Source organism: Gorilla gorilla, chromosome 2, assembly GCF_029281585.2.
Source record: "Gorilla gorilla gorilla isolate KB3781 chromosome 2, NHGRI_mGorGor1-v2.1_pri, whole genome shotgun sequence".
Classification (NCBI taxonomy): domain Eukaryota; kingdom Metazoa; phylum Chordata; class Mammalia; order Primates; family Hominidae; genus Gorilla; species Gorilla gorilla.
Genome location: NC_086017.1, coordinates 26,871,344 through 26,891,890, shown reverse-complemented (window position 1 = coordinate 26,891,890; position 20,547 = coordinate 26,871,344). Strand labels below are relative to the sequence as shown.

The 20,547-nt window shown below is 38.3% G+C and overlaps 1 protein-coding gene across 7 annotated transcripts in view; it reads right to left on the bottom strand.

Moving 5' to 3' along the window:
• Positions 1-20,547, bottom strand: part of PLCL2 (phospholipase C like 2) — a 208,044-nt gene that overhangs the window by 35,473 nt on the left and 152,024 nt on the right. For all 7 annotated transcript variants that reach the window (XM_063703435.1, XM_004033703.5, XM_063703434.1 and 4 more), the window contains one exon: positions 15,179-15,254. In XM_063703435.1, the coding sequence (XP_063559505.1) occupies positions 15,179-15,254 (76 nt within the window). The remainder of the gene's footprint in view (positions 1-15,178; positions 15,255-20,547) is intronic.

Here is a 20,547-nt window from a genome sequence, read left to right as displayed (position 1 = left end):
CTTAGACAAACCACCTTCTTGACTTAACTCCTGCCCTAAAGTCTGGTTCAACTATCCCCACAGACAGACCTCCCCACTCCTCCTCTGTGTGATCAGGGCTCTACGGCAGTGCGCACTCACTCCTGCACTTACAACCTAGGCTGCACTTAGACTTATGAGTGGCTTAGATGCCTGTCTCCAATACTTGACCTGGAGCCCTCTTAGGGGAGGGTCCATATCCCGTTTTTCTGTGGAATCTCCAGCTCCTGGTCAGACGGAGAGTAAGAGCTCGTTTGTTGAACAAATAAATATGCAGCATTCTGTATTCAATTCAGCTCAACAGATATTTATCGAGTGCTGGCTTTGTGCCAAACACTGTTCTTGGCATTTGGGAAACGTTATGAACAAACAAAGGTCCCTTGCCCTCAAGGAGTTTCCACTCTAGTAGGAGAAACACAGACAACAGGTGATGGGCATAAGTAAATTATATGGGGTGTTACAAGGAAACAATTGTTACAGAGAACTCATCCACTCAAGTGGCTCTTCTGTTTGGATGACAGCCAATTCTATCTGTAGGCCTCATCTCTATCTGAAGCTTCACTATAATTGTTTTGACAACTTACTGGCTAGTTCCATTTGAGCATCCTACTGTGATCTCATATGTGTCAAACCTGAAACAGACCTTCACAACCAACTTCTTCCTAAACTAATACTTCAGGCATTCACATTCTTTTGCTGGGAGTAATATATGAACATGGAGGACAGAGGAGACAGAACCAATCACTGAGTCCCCGAGTGAGTCCTAAACTATCTAGTGACCTCACTGCTTGTAACAGTTTCCCGAAGTATTTAAGACACTGACAGATAGAACTTGAGACAAGGGCTTTATCACCAAATAAGTTTGAGAAATGCTGAGTTAAAAATGAAGGATATTTAGCATGCTAATGTGTACTGAGAATCTCCAAAGGGGATAAGTTGCATTATAAAAATTTGATGATGCAGTCCTTTGCCCAAGGAACATGACTAGTGTTGCATGAATTAGGCTTTAGTAAATGTTGGCTTTAAAAGAATCAATCCCAAATGTTTTAGACTTGAGTTAAAAGGCTTCCATAATTGGGCCCAGCCTGTATTTCCAACCTAATTTTTACTGTTTCCTGAAGCAAATATTTCCCTTCAGCCAGGACAATATATTTCATGTGCACTGAAAGTACACCTTGATGATAAAGTCTGCTAAGCTTTGGCCCATCTAAAATGCCCTGTTCCTTCTGCTTAACTTATACAAATCCTGCATTCCCTCAAGCCCCTAGTTCAAGCTCCACCTCCTTTCCTAACAACAAAAGCCTCTGAGACTGCTCCTTTCTTCAAATTTCATTTATACCTGTTATCTATACCACTCACTTGGTTGTGTTTTATTGTAACTTTCCATGATGGTACAGACATTATTATCCTTTTTTTGCATCTCCAATAAGTAATTAGTATAATAACTTGTCATGAAACAAATTCCACAAATGCATGACTGTGTTTTTTCTTTAATATGTTAATATGTTATTGACACAGCACTGACCTATAATGAGAATACAGTGACCTATACTAAAAGAACATGGGTTAATTGAAGTTGCTTTATATTTCTTATTATTATAAGAAAGTTTATCTCCAAATACTGTTAAAACATTCTTAGAATGCATTTGTTCACTTTTATTCAATTATTTATATATTCCCTTTTACAATCCCTTATATATTTATAATATACTATAGGATTTGTAGACCATAGAATTTGAGAGCTGGAAAAGCCTTAGAGATAATCTGGGCCAAATCACTTTATATTAAACCTAAGGATACCTAATATACACACATACATGTGTGTATGTATATAACCTTCTGGTATTTGTATGAGAAAGGTGATTCATTTTGTCTGTGGACCTTACTTGTAGTTCTTCTCAGCTTTAATAAGAAATTATAATGGGAATTCTCATAACCAAATGGTTTATTTATGCAAGTGCCAGAGTTAAAAACAGCCTGAGAGTTACTTGTGACCCCTCTTCAGCAGAACATCTGCTGAGATGACCCTGAGAGTTGCTATTTAAATACAAGGGGATGCTTTCAGAGACTCCATGGGTTTACGAAGGAAGGAGGGAGGAAGATGTGACAAGAGAGCACAGTGTTGGGATTTAATCACAGAACAGGTACCCCAGGAGGGGCAAGTGTCCCCAAAACTTCCCTCCCCTTCATTTTTGGCACTGGGGAAATGTCACTGGTGAAAGCTATGTTCTATGCTGCTCTAGAAAGATAATTTTGCTGTCATTCAATCACACAGCTGGTGCATGCCTGAGTCTGAGCAGTCACTCACACTCTCTCTGTGAGAGACAGAGGAGAGAGGCTTAGGGAAAGAGCATGAACTCAGAAGAGGGCCTGCTCTGCTCTACCCTCAAAAGAGAAGTTCTCAAAACCTGAATGTGCTCACCACAATGCAAATTCCGGAGTCTCACTCCCAGATGGTCAATATTTTGGGAACGATGTAAAGAGACTGCATTTTCAACAAGCATTCCCAGGGGATTCTGACCACATGTACAAAAAATAACACTCGTGTGAAAGTTGATGTGGGAATCCTTCTTTTCTTTGCATGACTCTGTGAATATATGATGTGGGAATCTTAGAGCAGAATTAGGGTGAAGGTTACAGGGACGGTTGAGGTGTGGTGAGACAGCGGTTTCTAGAGACCAGTTGCTTATTTTGAAGTTTTTGCTCTGAATGAGTTGGCCTAGTTGTTGTCTTTGTGGTCATTTCCTCTGCCATCCCTTATCAGTGATGAAGGTCCTTTGTGAGGGAATTAAAATGAGAAAGAGGCCACTGAGGACCTTGCTACTTCTTTTCTTCCCTTGACTTCACTAATTATTAGTTAATTAATTAGTAAATGCCTAAAAGAAGATGTGGTGGTTCAATATCCAGTCTTTAAGAGAAAAGATGCTGTGGATTTCAAATGGGGTCTGGGAGTCTGATGCAGGTTTCCTGTGTCTCATCTTCAAAGTGTTAACTTTCCTCCTTGAAACTAATGATGATGGGCTACAATTTATGTGTCCTGTAACATTGTATGGGATGACTTGTTTAATCTTTTAATCTTTTTCAGTAACTGTAATCCGGCCATTCCCAAATTGCTGTTTATGTAACTGATCTTAGTTCACTGCAATTTAGAAGGCATAGGGCCATCAGGGAATCACATAATCCACTGCCACTTAGAAGAAGGAAAATGAGGCAGAGAGGGTCAAGTGACTAAACTAAAGTCACACAGCAGGGACATGGTACAGAGGGCACCAGAACATGGGTCTCTCAATTCCCAGGAAAGAACCTTTCACTTCTGTAAAACAGAGCTGAGAAACATTCTGACATAAATGAGAACTGATATGATTTGGATCTGTGTCCCCATCCAAATCTCATGTTGAAATATAATCCCCAATGCTGGAGGTGGGTCCTGGTGGGAGGTAACTGGATCATGGGGGTAGCATTCTCATAAATGGTTTAGCACCATCCCCCCTTGGTAGTATATAGTAAGTTCTCAAGAGATCTGGTTGTTTAAAAATGTGTGGCACCTCCCCATTCTCTTTCTCCTGCTTGGGCCATGTGAAGATGACTGCTCCTGCTTTGCCTTCCACCATGACTGTAAGTTTCCTGAAGCCTCATAAAGCAGAAACTGATACTGAGAAGCAGGGCATTGCTTGAAGATGTGAAAGCAGCTTTGGAACTGGTAATGGGCAAAAGTTGGAACAGTTTGGAGAGCTCAGAAAAAGACAGGAAGATGAGGGAAAGTTTGGAACTTCCTAGAGACTTGTTAAATTGTTGTGACCAAAATACTGATAGTGACATGGACAATGAAGTCCAGGCTTAGGAGGTCTCAAATGGAAATGAGGAACTTATTGGGAACTGCAGTAGAGGTCACTTTTGCTATGCTTTAGCAAAGAGCCTGGCTGTACTGTATTCCTGCTCTAGGGATCTTGAGAGTGATGATTTAGGATATCTGGCAGAAGAAATTTCTAAGCAGCAAAGTGTTCAAGATGTAGCCTGGCTGCTTCTAACAACCTATGCTAATATGCACAGGAAGAGAAATGACCTGAAACTGGAATTTATATTTAACAGGGAAACAGAGCAAAGAAGTTGGAAAAATTTGCAGCCTGGCCATGTGGTAGAAAAGAAAAGCCCATTTTCAGAGGAGGAATTCAAGCAGGCTGCAGAAATTTTATAACTAAAAGGCAAATACTAATAGCCAGGACAATGGGGAAAAGGCCTGAAAAGTATTTCAGAGACCTTCCTGACAGCCCCTCCTATCACAGACCTGAGGCCTAGGCAGGAAGAATGGTTTCATGGACCAGGTCCAGGGCCCAGCTGCTCTGTACAGCCCCTGGACACTGCTCCCCGTAGTCCCTTTCTTTTGGCTGATTTCTCCCTTTCGAAACGGGATTATTTACTCAATCCCTATATCCCCATTGTAACTTGGAAGTAAGTAACTTGTTTTGATTTCACAGGCTTATAGGTGGAAGGGACTTGCCTTGTTCAGATGAAACTTTGGACTTTTGAGTTAATGCTGGAATGAGTTAAGACTTTGGGGGATTATTGGGAAGGGATGATTGTATTTTGAAATGTGAGAAGGACATGAGATCTGGGAGGGGCCAGGGCAGAATAAATGGTTTGAATCTGTGTCTCCACCCAAATCTAATGTTGAAACATAACCCCCAGTGCTAGAGGTGGGGCCTGGTGGGAGGTGATTGAATCATGGGGGCAGAGTTCTCATGAATGGTTCAACACCATCCCCCCTTTTGAGTTCTCATGAGATCTGTTTGTTTAAAAGAGTGCATCACCTCCTCCAACCCTCCTGCTCCAGCCATGTAAGATGGGCCTGCTTCTCCTTCACCTTCTGCCATGATTGTAAATTTCCTGAGACCTACACAGAAGCTGAGAAGATGCCAGCATCATGCTTCCTGTACAGCCTGTGGAACCATGAGCCAATTAAGCATGAGCCCATTTCTTTCTAAATTACCCAGTCTCAGTTATTTCCTTATAGCAGTACGAGAACAGACTAATACAAAACAAAAAGTTATAAGGCTCTCGGGTTTCCATTTGCAAATATAATTGACCCTTCAACAACAGGGGTGTTAGGGGCATTGACTCTGCATGCAGTCAAAAATCTGCATGTAACTTTTGACTCCCCAAAAAGTTTACTAATAATAGCCTACTTTGGACCTGATGGATGCTTTACTGGTAACATAAACAGTTGATTAACACATATTTTGTATATTATATGTATTATATACTATATTCTTACAATAAAGTAAGATAAAGAAAAGAAAACATTAAGAAAATCATGAGGAAGAGAAAATGTATTTACTATTTATCAAGTGGAAGTGGATCATCACAAAGGTCTTCATCCTCATCATCTTCTAGCAGAGTAGGCTAAGGAAAAGGAAGGAGAGAAGGGGTTGGTCTTGTTGTCTCAGAGGTGGCAGAGGCAGAAGAGGTGGAGGAGGCAGAAGGAAAGGCAGGGGAAGCAGGCACACTCAGTGTAACTTTACAGCAATGCATTGCAATTTCTGTCTTTTTTGCTTTTTCACTTCTCTAAAAATGCTTCCATACAGTACCAGTACTTCTTCCACTTTTTGCTTTAGTTTCAGTGCCAGTATCATCAGGAGGATCTTTGTCATAAAAGAAGTCATAAGCAGTCTTGAATAATAGGAACCCTTCTTCCAGATTGTCTGATATCAATTTGTTTGGGGGCACTGCTTCTTCTACATATTCTTCATTGTCTGGCACTGGTTTGGAAGCACTCATCTCTGTCAAGTTATCTTCTGTTAATTCCTCTGGTGTGGTGTCCATGAGCTCTTGATTTCCTCCAAAATCCATAATCTGAGACCTTCACCCCCCGTTTTTTTTTTTTTTTGGCCATATTCACAATCTATTTCATGATTTCTTTCAGCAGCTCTGTTATAAATCGTGTGAACATCTGGACAGTTTTCTCCAGCAGGAATTTATTGTTTTGGACTTGATGACTTTCATGGATTTTTCTGTAGCAACAATGGTGTCTTCAACAGGATTTTGAATCCTTCTAAACATGTATGATGTCCTCTCTATCGGGGGTTCTCTTCCACAGCATTAACAATCCTTTCCATATAGCATCCTCTATAATGAGCCTTAAAGGTACTTATGACCCTTTAATCTACATGCTGACTTGGGAGACATTGTGCTTGGGGGAAAAGAGACCATTTCATGGCTTTCAGTGTTGAACTTATGGGGTTCTGGGTGACCAAGGGCATTGTCCAATATCAAAAGAAAATTAAAAGGCATTCCCTTACTGGCAAGGTACTTCCTGACTTCAGGAACAAAGCATCAGTTAAACTAATATAGAAGAAGCTCTTGTTGTTCAGGCCTCCATGTTTTACAACCAAAAGACTGGCAGCTGGTGTTTATCTTTCCCCTTTAAGGCTTGGGCATTAGCAGCTTTATAGATGGGGGCAGTCCTGACCATAAACCTGACTGCATCTGCACAAAACAGTAGAGTTAGCCTATCCTTTCCTGCCCTAAATCCTGCTGTTTGCTTCTCTTCCTTACTAACAATTCTCCACTGTGACTTTTTTTCTCCCCCAGAACAGGGTACTTTCAGCTGCATGAAACACCTGTTCAGGCAGATATCCTTTCTCCTCAATGGTTTTTTTTAAATTTTATTTTTATTTTAAATTTTTATAGGTGCATAGCAGGTATATATACTTATGGGGTACGTGACATGTTTTGATACAGGCATGTAATGCATAATAATGGAAAATGGAATATCTATCCACTTAATAAGCATTTATCATTTGTGTTACAAACAATCCTATAATACTGTCTTCATTGTTTTAAAATATACAATAAAATTATTAATGACTACAGCACCCCTGTTGTGCTATCAAATACTAGGTCTTACTCATTCTTCCTAACTTCTTTTTTTGGGTATGCATTAACCATCCCCACCTCCCCCGGCCTGACCTCCCATTGCCTTTCCCAGCCTCGGGTAACCATCTTTCCATTCTCTATCTCCATAAGTTCAATTGTTTTGATTTTTTAGATTCCAAAAATAATTGGGAACATGTGATGTTTGTCTTTCTGTGCTTGGCTTATTCCACTTAACATAATGACTTCCAGTTCCATCCATGTTGCAAATGATAGGATCTCATTCTTTTCCATGGCTGAATAGCACTCCATTGTGTATAAGTATCACACACAATATCCATTCAACTGTTGGTAGATGCTTAGGTTGCTTCCACATCTTGGCTAGTGTGAACAATGCTGCAAAAAACATGGGAGTGCAGGTATCTCTTTGATATACTGATTTCCTTTCTTTTGGGTATACATGCAGCAGTGGGATTGCTCGATCATATGGTAGCTCTATTTTTAGTTTTTTAGAGGAACCTTCAAACTGCTCTCCATAATGGTTGTACTAATTTACATTCCCACCAACAATGTATGAGGGTTCCCTTTTCTCCACAGCCTCGCCAGAATTTGTTATTGACTGACTTTTGGATAAAAGCCATTTTAACTGCAGTGAGATGATATCTCATTTAGTTTTGATTTGCATTTGTCTGAGGATCAATGATATTGAGCACCTTTTCTTATGCCTGTTTTTCATTTGTATGTCTTCTTTTGAGAAATTCCTATTAAACATTTTGCCCATTTTAAAATTGGATTATTAGACTTTTTTTCCTACAGAGTTGTTTGAGCTCCTTATATACTTGGGTTATTAATTCCTTGTCCCATTCAGTGTGTTATTTCTCCATTTTGTTGTTTGTTTCCTTCACTGTGTGGAAGCCTTTTAACTTGATGTGATCCCATTTGTTCATTTTTGCTTTGGTTGCCTGTGCTTGTAGGGTATTACTCAATAAATCGTTGCCTAATCCAATGCCTGGAAAGTTTCCCCAATGTTTTCTTGCAGTAGTTTCACAGTTTGATGTCACAGATTTAAATTTTGATTTGATTTCTGTATAAGGAGAGAGATAGGGGTCTAGTTTCATTCTTCTGCATATGGATATCCAGTTTTCCCTGCACGATTTACTGAAGACACTGTGTTATCCCCACTGTATAATCTTGACACCCTTGTCAAAATGAGTTCATTGTAGGTGTGTGGATTTCTTTCTGGGTTCTCTATTCTGTTCCATTGGTCTATGTGTCTGCTTTTATACCATTATCATGCGATTTTGACTACTATAACTCTGCAGTATTATTTGAAGGCAGGTAATATGATTCCTCCAGTATTGTTCTTTTTGCTCCAGATAGCTTTGAATATTCTGGGTCTTTAGGGGTTCCATATAAATGTTAGGATTTTTTTTTTCAATTTCCATGAAGAATGTCACTGGAATTTTGATAGCGATTGTATTGAATCTGTATATTGCTTTGGGTAGTATGGACATTTTAACAATATTGTTTCTTCCAATCCATGAACATGGAATATCTTTCCATTTTTTTATGTGTGCCCTCTTTAATTTCTTTCATTAGTGCTTTATAGTTTTCATTATAGAGATGTTTCACTTCTTTAATTCCTAGGTATTTAATTTTATTTGGGGCTATTTTAAGTGGGATTACTTTTTAAATTTCCTTTTCAAATTGTTCACTGTTGGCATATAGAAATGCTACTGATTTTTGCATGCTGATTTTGTATCCTACAGCTTTACTGCATTTGTTTATCAGTTCTAACAGATTTTTGGTGGAGTCTTTAGGCTTTTCCAAACATAAGATCATATTATCTGCAAACAAGGATAATTTGACTCAATGATTTTCTTAATGGCATCTGGGAACTTGTCTGCTGCCTGCTGGTTGACAGAAGCTGCTTCGCCTATTACCTTGACATTTTTTAAGCCAAATCTCTTTCTAAAATTATCAAACCATCCTTTGCTGGCATTAAATTCTCTAGCTTTGGATCCTTTACTTTAAATTGTCATATAATGACTTCACTTTTTTTTTAATCATATTAGTCCATAGGTGTGCCTTTTGTATAGCAATCCTGTACCCACCTAAAAGCTGTATTTTCAATGTGAGATAAAAAAACTTTGCACAAGAAGTGCAAGGTTTTCATACCTGCTGGTATGGCTGCAAAAATAGCTTCATGAATTTTCTTTTCTTTTTTTTTAGAACAGTCCTTATGCTGGATTCCTTTATCCTGAAATAGCAGTCAACTGCAGACCTCAATCTATGGTATATACTAAGCAATTCAACTCTTTCTTGTAATGTCATGACTCTTCTCTGCTTCTTGGGAGCACTTACAGTATCACCAGTGGCACTTCATATAGGTCCCATGGTGTTACTCAAGGTTTATGGTATTGCACTAAACATGATGAATAATATGCCATAACTGTGAGAGATCACTTTTTACTGTGAATGCAACTTACTGGAATGATAAACTGCTCAGTCAGAGATGATTAGCATCACACAGCGTTTTAAGCAGAGCCAACACTTGAGCTCAGCACAACAGCAACAGGAGGTGGCTATGAAATTATTACAGTAGCAAAGTATGTTTTGGAGTTAACTTTAGCAGTTATGAGTTAATAGTGCATCTTACATTGTTTATATTTTTCTTAACTGTGAAAGACGTCATGTATGGGCTTTAAGTGTGTGCATAAGTTTTGATAAATTTTAACTTTTTATAACAGATTTGTGCATATTTTATGGCAGTAAATGATAAAATAGACTAGTACCTACATATATTTTATGCATTTGTGGCCTTTTTCTTAAATTTTTTGATATTTCCATGCTACATGGTTCATCTGTCTTTTTTCAAATTGTTGCCAACCTCCAAAAAATGTTTCAGTATATTTATTGAAAAAGCTCACATATATGTGGACCCATGCTGTTCAAACTTGTGTTGTCCAAGGGTCAACTGTATTTTCAAACAGAACACTTGTGAAGTGCTTTCAGAATGAATCTCGCAGATGATTTTCTTTACTATGTTGGGCAAGATGATGTGCATGAACCAAGTGACAGGTGGTGATGGCTTACTTATCTGATAACCTCAGCTCCTAGGAGCACACTGAGATCTGAGGAGTTTGAAAAAAAAAAAAAAAGTCTCTGAGCAATTAAATCCAGGTCATGTAGGTCTGGCCTGACATTCTGCTGGTTTTCTCCATGCAGGAGTGTGTCGGGGCCTCATCCTCTTTTATGTAACATAAATCGCTTGGTCACAGGGGAGACTTCAACTGCTCAGCAGACTGGAAGCAGCAAATGTAAGAGAAAAAAAGAGCAGTATACAAACAGACAGTTGGAAATATAGTACAAAGCAGTAGGAAGTGAGGGTTTAATGAAAGGAGATGGAATTAAACTATTAACACCATGTCCAGATCTGAACAGTCACAGCAGGCAGGCTGCTGTGTGTGCAGGTTAAGGGGCCTCCAAACTTAAAGCCTCCAAGAAATCACTGCATTAAACTGCAGCATCTCAAGATGAACCTGGGTCTTTAAAACAAATGTTCAAATTATTTTTGGCAAATCAAATTTAAGAAAGCAGGGATGGATAAGATCCACTGAAAATTTCCCATTAAACTGATTAAAATGAAGGGTAATTAAAGCTTTTATTATTTGGAAAGTTATTTTCTTTGATCCCACTTTACTCAGTGAAGATGCAACCCTGGCCATGCATGAAAATACGTTGGAGCTTTTAGCAAAGAACCTTCCATTTAAAGAGGTCTGGAGAGGGCTGGGTCATCTTTCATTTAGTTTGATCCTCCCTCCTAACAGTCATTCTGAAAGTGCACAGAACAGATTCTCCTGCCAGAAGAGGAACGACGCTCTCATCCTCCCAGGCATGCAGGCATCATCTCTGCCTGAGGCATGCCCATGAAAGCAGGGAAGCCAGCAGGTGTCCTGTGCGGGCTCTTTGCGCCTCTGCAACCTGACACTCTCCCAGGCCTTGTGGGTGTGGGATCACATCTTTGGGAACATCCTCAGTTCCTGTGGCAGCTTTTGCCCCTTGATTCCTTCCTTCTTTTTTCTTCGAATTTAGTTTTTATTTTTGCTAGAATTATGCATGTACGTAAAGAACCAAATAATTGTCCACAGTTCTCCCTCCCCAGAAGCAGTCACATCCAATGCCTTTAGCTGATTGTTTCCCTTCCTTAGTATTTATGTTCATATTTCCAAGTAACATGCTTATATTGTTTACTTAGAACTGTTTTTCAAGCATCACCTATTAAATTCCCCATATGGAGAATGAGAATTTTGCTATTTTTAACCTCCCCACTGTCAGGACACAGAGATCTAAGTGTTAATTAATCCAGCTTCCAGACAGTTCCTCTCTTTTATAACTAGCTTTAACCCAGTTCCCAGAGGTACCTGGTCACCAGGTTAGATCTGAGCTGGTGGTTGGCCTGTGAGTCAGGCTGTGTCAGGCCCCCCAACACCAGCTTCAGATTGAGGTTCCTGAGTGGGCAGCCAAGCCAATTATCACTTGTTCAGCTGTTACTCAGTTTCTAGAATTTTGTTGCTCCCGATTTCTTTGTCCTTATGGATTTGTGGCCTAAAAAAAAAAAAACCCTCTACTGTCATTTTAATGAGGTTTTAGAGTAGAGATTAAAAGCATTTGTTAATTCACCATCTTTAACAGGATGTCATTGATTTGTTTTTTTCCTCCTCCGGAGAACAATTTATTTTCCATTTAAAATTACCTGATAGAAACACCTAGCTCACTGAGGGAAAGCATCTGGGTTTCCTTCTTGATCGTCTTCCTATCCTTTATTAAGCATACCAATTCATTGACTAGAAAGGAAATTACAATTCAAAAATGGGCTACAGTTTTGGCATTTAAAGAGACAAAAACATAGATATTAGAAAGTGGAAAAGACTTTGGCCCTGAAAGAATTTGACAAATCTTTTCCCAACTTTTATACATTTCTAACAAATGAACTTTTATGATGTTTCTCCCTCTGCAGACTCTTGTTCAGCTCTCCTGCTGGTGTTCCTTACCAATTCCCTACTTGAGAACGTGTATGCATGTGTTCACCTGGGCTTATGAATTACAGAGACCCATTCTTGCATGGCCACATCACTTCTCACTCCCATGGCGGCCCAGACTCACGCATCCCATATCACCTCTGCAGGATCTGATATTTAATTAGTCCCTTTGACTGGCACTGCTGATCTCTGACTCTGAGCAAAGTCCCCATACTCTTGCCCCTGTCTTGAATCCCCGCTTTCACTTCCTCACCCCCAAAGTTGGTGTTCTCCTATGACACTACTTCCCTGTTTACCTCGTCAATGGAAAACACTCCTCTCTTTTTCAGAATTTTTCTAAATGTCACAGCTTTCTGTATTATCTCAGACGAGGAACCTTTCTCCCTTTCTAAGGTCAAGTGTTTCATGACTGTACTTCATTCCTGACCTCACATCCTTCATCCTGAATCTCTGTCTCATCTATTAATGTCTTCCTCTTCACTGGGTCGTTTATATACTCCTAGCAACATGGTTTTATTATTAAAATTTCTCTTTTACCCCAACTCTCTGTGTCACTGCATTCTCTTCTTAACACAGAGGACTATGCAGGCAGGCTGCCTCCAACTGCGCATCTCCGAGTTGTTTCCACTGCTCTTTCCATGGTCCCTTTGGGTCCTCCACTGCCGGGATGCATAGGTTCCTAGCCTACCTTGGTTGGAGGTCTTCACTTCTCAGCATTCCTCTCCTGCCACGCTTCCTCTTCCCAGTACTAACATCAGCATAGCATGTTCCTATGTAAAAAATAGATTACACAGCCAAGAGCCTGAACCCTTCTGAACTGGGGACATTTTTTAACATGTGTTTGGGGGTGGATGTCTGACTCTTTATTTCCATTCAGTTATTTAAACAAGGTTTTAACTAATAAAAATATATGTTTGTGCTTTAAAATTCGAAATACATCTAAAATAATCCTCTCTTGCACCACTTTGGTGACCTATATCTGTTGGCAAGCAGAATAACAATTACTTATCAAAAGTAAGATCTTATGCAACTGTCTTTTGAGCCCAAAACAAATTAGCAATTCTTCATATGACTAATGACTATATGTCCTTACCATAATTGTAAACATGAGAAACAAAAGATCAAGGGACTCTAAAATAAGTACTTGGGATAACAGAAGGGCTGTGTAGGCGCTCATCAGTAACTGTGAAACCAAAAGATAATCTTGACACGCTTCTAAAGATCTTTAAACCCAGAGCAACTTGAACCATCACACAGTGGTTATTCACCCTCCATCCTAATCAAAATCCCTAATAGATAAGATTCTTCAGCTTTTTAAGTACAAGCACATGTATCCCTTACTGAAATCAAACATAAACAGAAAGCCACATTATACTGAAAATTATCAAATTTCATAAACCAGTGAATTGACAATAACTCAAATTGTTGAATAGTTTTTTTTCTGATAAACAGTTTTTTTTTCAAATTCCACAAAGTCCACAATTTTCATAGCAATACATGCATTGAATGGAATCAAATAATTAAAATCAAATCATATTTAGTTAGTTAATATTTGGGCAACTACTCTGTGCAGAATGTTAGAACAGATGTCATGGGTAAGATACAGAGAGCAACTTGATATATAATCTTAGTGCTTTAGGAGGTTATTATCCTGTTTACAAGATGGAATGCATTAATAAAATACACAATAACTGAAGAAGCCCTACCAACTGAAGCAAATTAAAGGTTTAAAGGGCTGAATAGAATGCTTTAGGTAACATAAATCCTGGAATCTTGACAGGTCTCCCAGAAGACTGTTGAGATAATTGAAAAAGAAGAAAGTACAGACTGGCAGAGAGGGCAGAGAAAGAAGTCTCAGCAGATGAGTGATGTGTGCAAATCTGATTAAGTAGAAACACAGGGAATGCGGACAGGCAGCCCAAAGCAGAGGGTAGATGGCTCACCATCCCTTCCCTTCCTCCCTCACTCTCCAGAAGCACCTTCCTTATCTATTGCCAACTGCCTCCCATCAGGTCTGCCCATGGACATTCTCTGCACACAGCTATTATGGTCAGTACCTGAAAGCTCAGTCCCTCTCCTGTTCTACACAAACACCAATGTCTCCCCAGTGCCTCACACACCAACTTGAGACTCCTGAGTAACACACGGTAAGTATTCAATATATTTACTGTGTTTACTTCCATATCTCCTATTCAATAATTTGCAGATTGTGTTAATAATTTGTAGATTGTGTTGTAGATAAAAATTGTGTTTGAACAATTAAATGTAGATTGTAGGGAGAGTTAGCCTGGAAAGGACTAGAAGTAGAAAGACCACTTTGCTAACAATATTTGCTGACAAGATGAGTAAAACAAGATGGGGATTGTGGAGTTTGTTGATTAGTCACTAATATGAATACTCTTTCAATAGATATTAGAAAAAAATGTCACACATATCCTTATCTTCAATCTATTTTAAACAAGTTCATTTCTGAGATAAGGGATTTTTTTTTCAGGGTAGGCAATATAGTTTCTTGGTTTTAAAGAACAGCAACGAAAAAAACCTTAGAAAGTCAGGACAATTTTTTTTTTATGACTTGAAAATATTCTCCATATTAGAATCTCCCAAATCAACACTCAAAAAATCAGAAAATTAAAAGAACTCCATTTTGTGTATTTTTATTACAATGCAGAATACTGAATTTTTTGGTTTTTACCACCGCTAAAATTAACTGGATGATTGTTTATATAAGAAGAATTTTATAATCTGGTATAACATTTGGATGTTAAATTAATGAATTTATCAGCACGTGAAAATGCCAGTGTACTAAAACGTGTCAGGAGGTTGTAACTGGAATCCATCTCCTTTACAAGAAGCCATTCTCCCTCTACTCAAGCCTTACCTATCCTGCTGTGTACCAGAGTCACGGGTGACCAGCAGGAGCTTTGGCAACACAGTTAACACTGAAGAAGAGATTAGTGCAGAGTTTCTCAATTTTGGCTGTATATTAGCAACACCTGGGAATTTAAAATAGTTATTAATTCCCAGCCCCATACCTCAGACCAATGTTGATGTATTTTGAATGGTCCCCTCAGGTGAGTTTGTTATCCAAGGCTGAGAACCACTGAATTGGTATTTTCTTTAGCCATAGAAAAATAATTTTCTTATTTGATTTTCTTGATATAGCATCCAAAGAATGAAATAGTTTTGGGGCAAAGTATATGATGCTATTAATTTCATTTAAAGAGAGGAAACAAACTTTCACTTACCTGCCTTCTGACAATGTACGATCTTTTCATATACAGCATCTGCATTTTCAATCAACGCCTTGAGGGACTGAATCATCTGCAAAGGGAACATCCAGACATGAGATTACACCTGACAACTAGATCCCCTCCTGCATTCATGCACAAGGCTCTTCTCCTAAAACAGGCTGATGTGATGATATTAAACGCTTTTTTATCTGACTTTCCACTACTCAACTTCAAATGTGCATGTGAAAATGATAACATCACACATCCCCACATAATGGTTAAAACAAGATGTGAATAGTATTACTTTCCAAGTGCAGTGAGGCTAGTACAACACTGCACTTGAACCCTGAGCTAGCTAATATACTGAACTGAGTTCATTTCAGCGTGAAAAGCTACAAATATGCGTGCAAATCTGATCTGAGTTTTAAATTGTATTTTTGGTTATCCATTTTAACAAAATTTTCAACTTCATCTTATAGAAAACTTCAACACCTACACACTTCACTCATTTCAGCCAAAATGTCTTCATCTGAAATTGAGTTTAAAACATACAATGAGAATTAAAAAATAGCATTTATTTATTTGATACCATTCATCACTAATAGTACCTCTAAAACTAGTATTTTTATGTTCCTATTAATGGTTTTTAAAATGTTCAAATTTGAATTCTTGTTCCAAATTGCATGTGCTTGTTTTAAGAGCCCAAGCTTGAAGAAGGGAAAGAATCAGTGAACAGCTGATCCATTATTTTACTCACCAAAAAGCTAGGAAAAGATCCCTCTGAAGTAATCTTGTTGGCTCTAAAATCACTATGAAAAGGAAATGGGATAGCCAGAAACAAGTCTCATGGCTCAAATGGGTACGATTATGATATCTACCTTAGTATAAATTTTACATATTTGTATTTAAATATCCAAATATTTTGCATTATAATATTACTCATCTATTTTACATGACCATCATATTTTAAGTAATAAACACCCAACCATTCCTTTCATTTCTGCCTCATTTTTTTTCTTTTTATTTTTTTAAGAGACACGGTCTGTTCTGTCAGCCAGGCTGGAGTGCAGTGGTGCAATCATAGCTCAGTGCACTCTCCAACTCCTAGGCACAAGTAATCCTCCAGCCTCCATCTCCCAGGTAGCTAGGACTACAGGTGTGTGCCACCATGCTTGGCTAATTTTTAAAATTTTCTGTAGAGATGGGATCTTGCTATGTTGCCCAGGCTGGTCTTACACTCCTAGGCTCAAGTGATCTTCCCACCTTGGCCTCCCAAGTGCTGGCATTACAGGCATAAGCCACCGCACCTGGCCTGCCTTATTTTTCTTTATAGCATTTATCACTAATTGCCATAGTAATTATTTTATAGTAACTAAATATATGCAGGTTGGATTATTTGCATAATTCAAAAAACATATTTTGGTAAGTTACACTTATTTAAAATATAACCAACATGTCTCTTAAAAAGTGTACTAGCTTCTTAAGCTTAGTCAGATAGTATTTATCAACTTGCACAGTTCTAAAAAAATGGTAAACATCAAAAGTTTAAAGGCCAAGGCAGGCATTTATTTACGCCTTCATAACATATCTTTAATCATCGCTGGGGTCTACTGCAGGCAGCCCCTGTGTGGAAACCAGGGATACCTGACCTACAGGATACAACCCCTGTCCTCAAGAAGTCCACAGCCTATGGCAGAGTTTGCACTTTGGAATTCAGTATTTTCACATTCATTCTTCAAGATCTGAGTCATTCCCGTAAATTAAAATATTCTATTTTACAGCTTGACATATTGAACAGGCAGCAATAAAAATGAATCGTTAAGAACTTTATTATACTGATAAAGTCGTTTGTACCATTACATAATTTGCATATTGAAAAGGTTCATACCGTCATCAGTAACCTTTTTCAGCTTTGATGTCAAGCCAAATGAGAGATACAAAGAAGCAAGGACTTCTTCAAGCAAGGATGGTGATTGTTACAGCTCAGTATCAAAGAATTGGCCAACTGTGCCCCCATCATTCAAACAGGAGAAGGAAAAAAAAATATGATCAAGGAAATGAACCCAGTCATTAAACAAATGAGGACAGGAGCAAAAGCAGGAGTGGAGGAGAACAAAACAGCAGCATTAAGCAGAGGCTCACACATGCAGATGAGAAACTCATCTTGGGAGTGGTGCAGCGGCAGAAAGAGCAAAGATTTACATGGGTTCTAATCTTGGTTCTATTACTCATTAGCTTTGTCATCTAGGACAAGATATTTAACCTCATAACCCTAATTTCCTACCCATAAAATAAGCTTATTAAAGACATTACACCTCATAATATGAGGATTAAATGAAAGGATGTGTGAGGAGCGACTGGCACAATGAAGACACTTGCAAGTGGCAGCTGTCACGGCTGACTCCCCATTTATCCAGGCCTGGCAGAGCATTTTCTGGTAGCCCCAAATTAGCTGAATGCCCTCCTTTCATATGTTCACTGGCAATGTTTCCAATACTCACTACTAATTTTAGTTCCACTTGAAAAGCTGGGTGTGATGAAGCTCAGAGAAACAAGTTGCATTATTATTCTTAGAATCATCTTCCAGTTTAAGTATCACCAAAGGATAAATAATTATGCACCTTCCAGCTATAAAATATACGTTAAGGCTGAATAAATGCACATCCATCTCAAGAGTCCAGATATAGAAGCTCATCTGCCTCCTAAACTCTGTAACACTTGGAGGATCATTTGTTTATTCTTGGGACAATCGTTTACTGAGGCCCTCTATGGGTGGGACCCTGAGCTAAGGGCTGAGAATGAAGCACATGTACCCTAGAACTTAAAGTATATATATAAAAAAAAGAACAATTGCTGCACTGGGACTATGGTACAGAAATAAAACAGATGCACAAAGAATAACTAAAAAGGTGGGATTGCTATTGTAACCTGTGAGCTATTGGATGTGATAAAATTCAATATTCTGAAGCTACAGCCCTTTGGCGCGATATTTAATGGTGAAGCACTTGTAGTGTAATGGTATCCATGTTGACAGCCACAGAAGGATCCACTTGTGGCTTAGATTTCAATACAGGAAGTTCCTCTGCTGATAATGACAGTGAATATCGTCCCCCGATTCATGAGTAGTATATAAAATATGAAGATGACTAACACTTCAGGGTGGAGAACACAAATAGTGAGAAGCCATTCCTCCTAGGTTTGAAAGTAAACAGCAGGAGGCATTTGCAGACTGTATTAGAGGGGAATTCTAGAAGGAACCAGCCTAGGAGAAGGCAGGCCCATAGTAAACAATGAGCAAAGCTTAGACAAGGCAGGCAGAAAACATATCCAGACCTCAGCAGAGATGATTCATGTTGTCACACCTGTTATAAAATATTTGTACTACTTGCTTCAGAAGGAAGTATCTTTTTATAGTTTTGGGGTACATATTTATAATTAAATTAATGTATGGTTAACAGTTCATAGTTCCTGTTCTTAACAGGCATATATTAATCTTCAACTTTTGCACTATTGCATAAATTCTCCTTGAGTCTAAGAGCTCCTCTAGGTACTCTTAAGGAAGCTCTCAGGACTGTGGGCTCCTATAGCAACACCAGGTGAAGAGTCCAGCAGGCTTAGAGGACAGGTTAGGCGATGGGCCTTCAGGCCCCTACTCAGCAGGCTGATGTTTCCCTTTCATTCTGCCATCAATTATGATTGAATGTAGTGCACATGGCACTGAGGATGCAGCAGAGGCAACATGGGGCCACCAGCTGATCTAGCAGGGGCCATTTTCTGTCTGGGTCTGCTACTTTATAACAAGCTGTGATTATAAATAGTACAAGTGTTGGTTGAATGAATCAAGATGAAAGTGATTCAACATCTCTGCATCAGTAAGTACTTGGTGCTTTCTATTTTATTTACTGATCACGTTATCCATGTGAGGTGAGTAATTATGAGGTTAGTTTTACACATGTGAACACTGAAGACCTACCTGAAACATAAGCAACCTTTCAAGGTAATTTGGTATTATAGGCAAAATAACTGTAATTAGTAAGTCATGAAACTGGTATTCTGTTTGGTCTTGAAGCCTCTGCTTTTCCCACAAAACCATTATAGGTCTTGACACATGAGTGGCAACTGCACAAGTGAAGAGGAAAGGCCGTTTCAATCCGAAGAAAGCACAAAAGCAGAGGAAATTTTGTAACTCCTAAAAGGTGCTACACACAATTACAATAGTAATATCATCTCAGCTACTAACATTGGCCCAAAGTTGTTTTTTAGAACAATGTTTCTATAAAGCACTTTGAGAAAACATTTTAAAATGACAGCAATAAATTACCTGGCTCTATTTTACAATTCATTATTATAAATAATAATTTATATTTAATGTGAAACTACTAGAATAAGCATCTCAGATTAGACAAAAACAGATGTGCAGGTAGTAATATTGATGCATAAGCCAAAGGAAAAAACTACTTTATCTTGTTTTCTCTGTGTATATTACACTGATATGTCACTAGAATGCAAGGCCAAGTAGAATGGTTAATTATATAAGCATTATTTGCATTAATGCAAATGCATGAATTTCATCAAGCCCCTATAAACACACAGGTGTAAGTCTTGGCACAGCAATCAGACACCCTGCTGCCAGCCTGAGTAACTCGCCACATGGATGCTTATATTGTTTTTTCTAGGGCAAGATGCTTTTATATAGTTGTTGCTAATGGATTTTATATCACTGGCCTGTTACCAGTACCTCCTACATTTCTGGAACTAAAGTGTTTGGAAAATCTATGGATGTAACATAGCCTAGAAATCTATTTCATAAATTTGATCACCTGTAATATAAGATTTTAATGTAGAATTTGAGCAGATGAAAAGCAGTAAATTTTCACTAAAGGCAAAGTAAAAATTAAAATTTATATTTTATTAAGCTGGAAAGAAAACAGATATGCCTTTCATCAGAGTGCTATGTTTTGAAAGTAACTCCCATGTTAGTGTAAAGTAAACTTCTCTGTTTATAGATACAGCTATGAGAAGGGTTATTACTACATAAATATATTATATATTACTAGATTTCTATAGACTGCTCCTTCATATTCTGTTTTGAAACTTGCTTATCAACTAGGAAAATTCCATTTTCAGAATAAGCAAGTCTGTGGTTTTATATAAGGACCCTATGTCTGATTTCAGACAATTCACTGAATTGCCCTTCATCTTAAGAACACAGATTTTGTTAATAATTATAAAAGTAGTTTGTCAATAATTTTAAATACTTGGGTGAAAGAAATTTTAGTAATAACATCTGAATTCTAGATTTTTTTTCCTCTTTATCTTGTTTTGAATCTCAGTTTCAGATAGAAAATCCCAACCTCTAAACTGCTTTCTTTGCCTGTCCTACT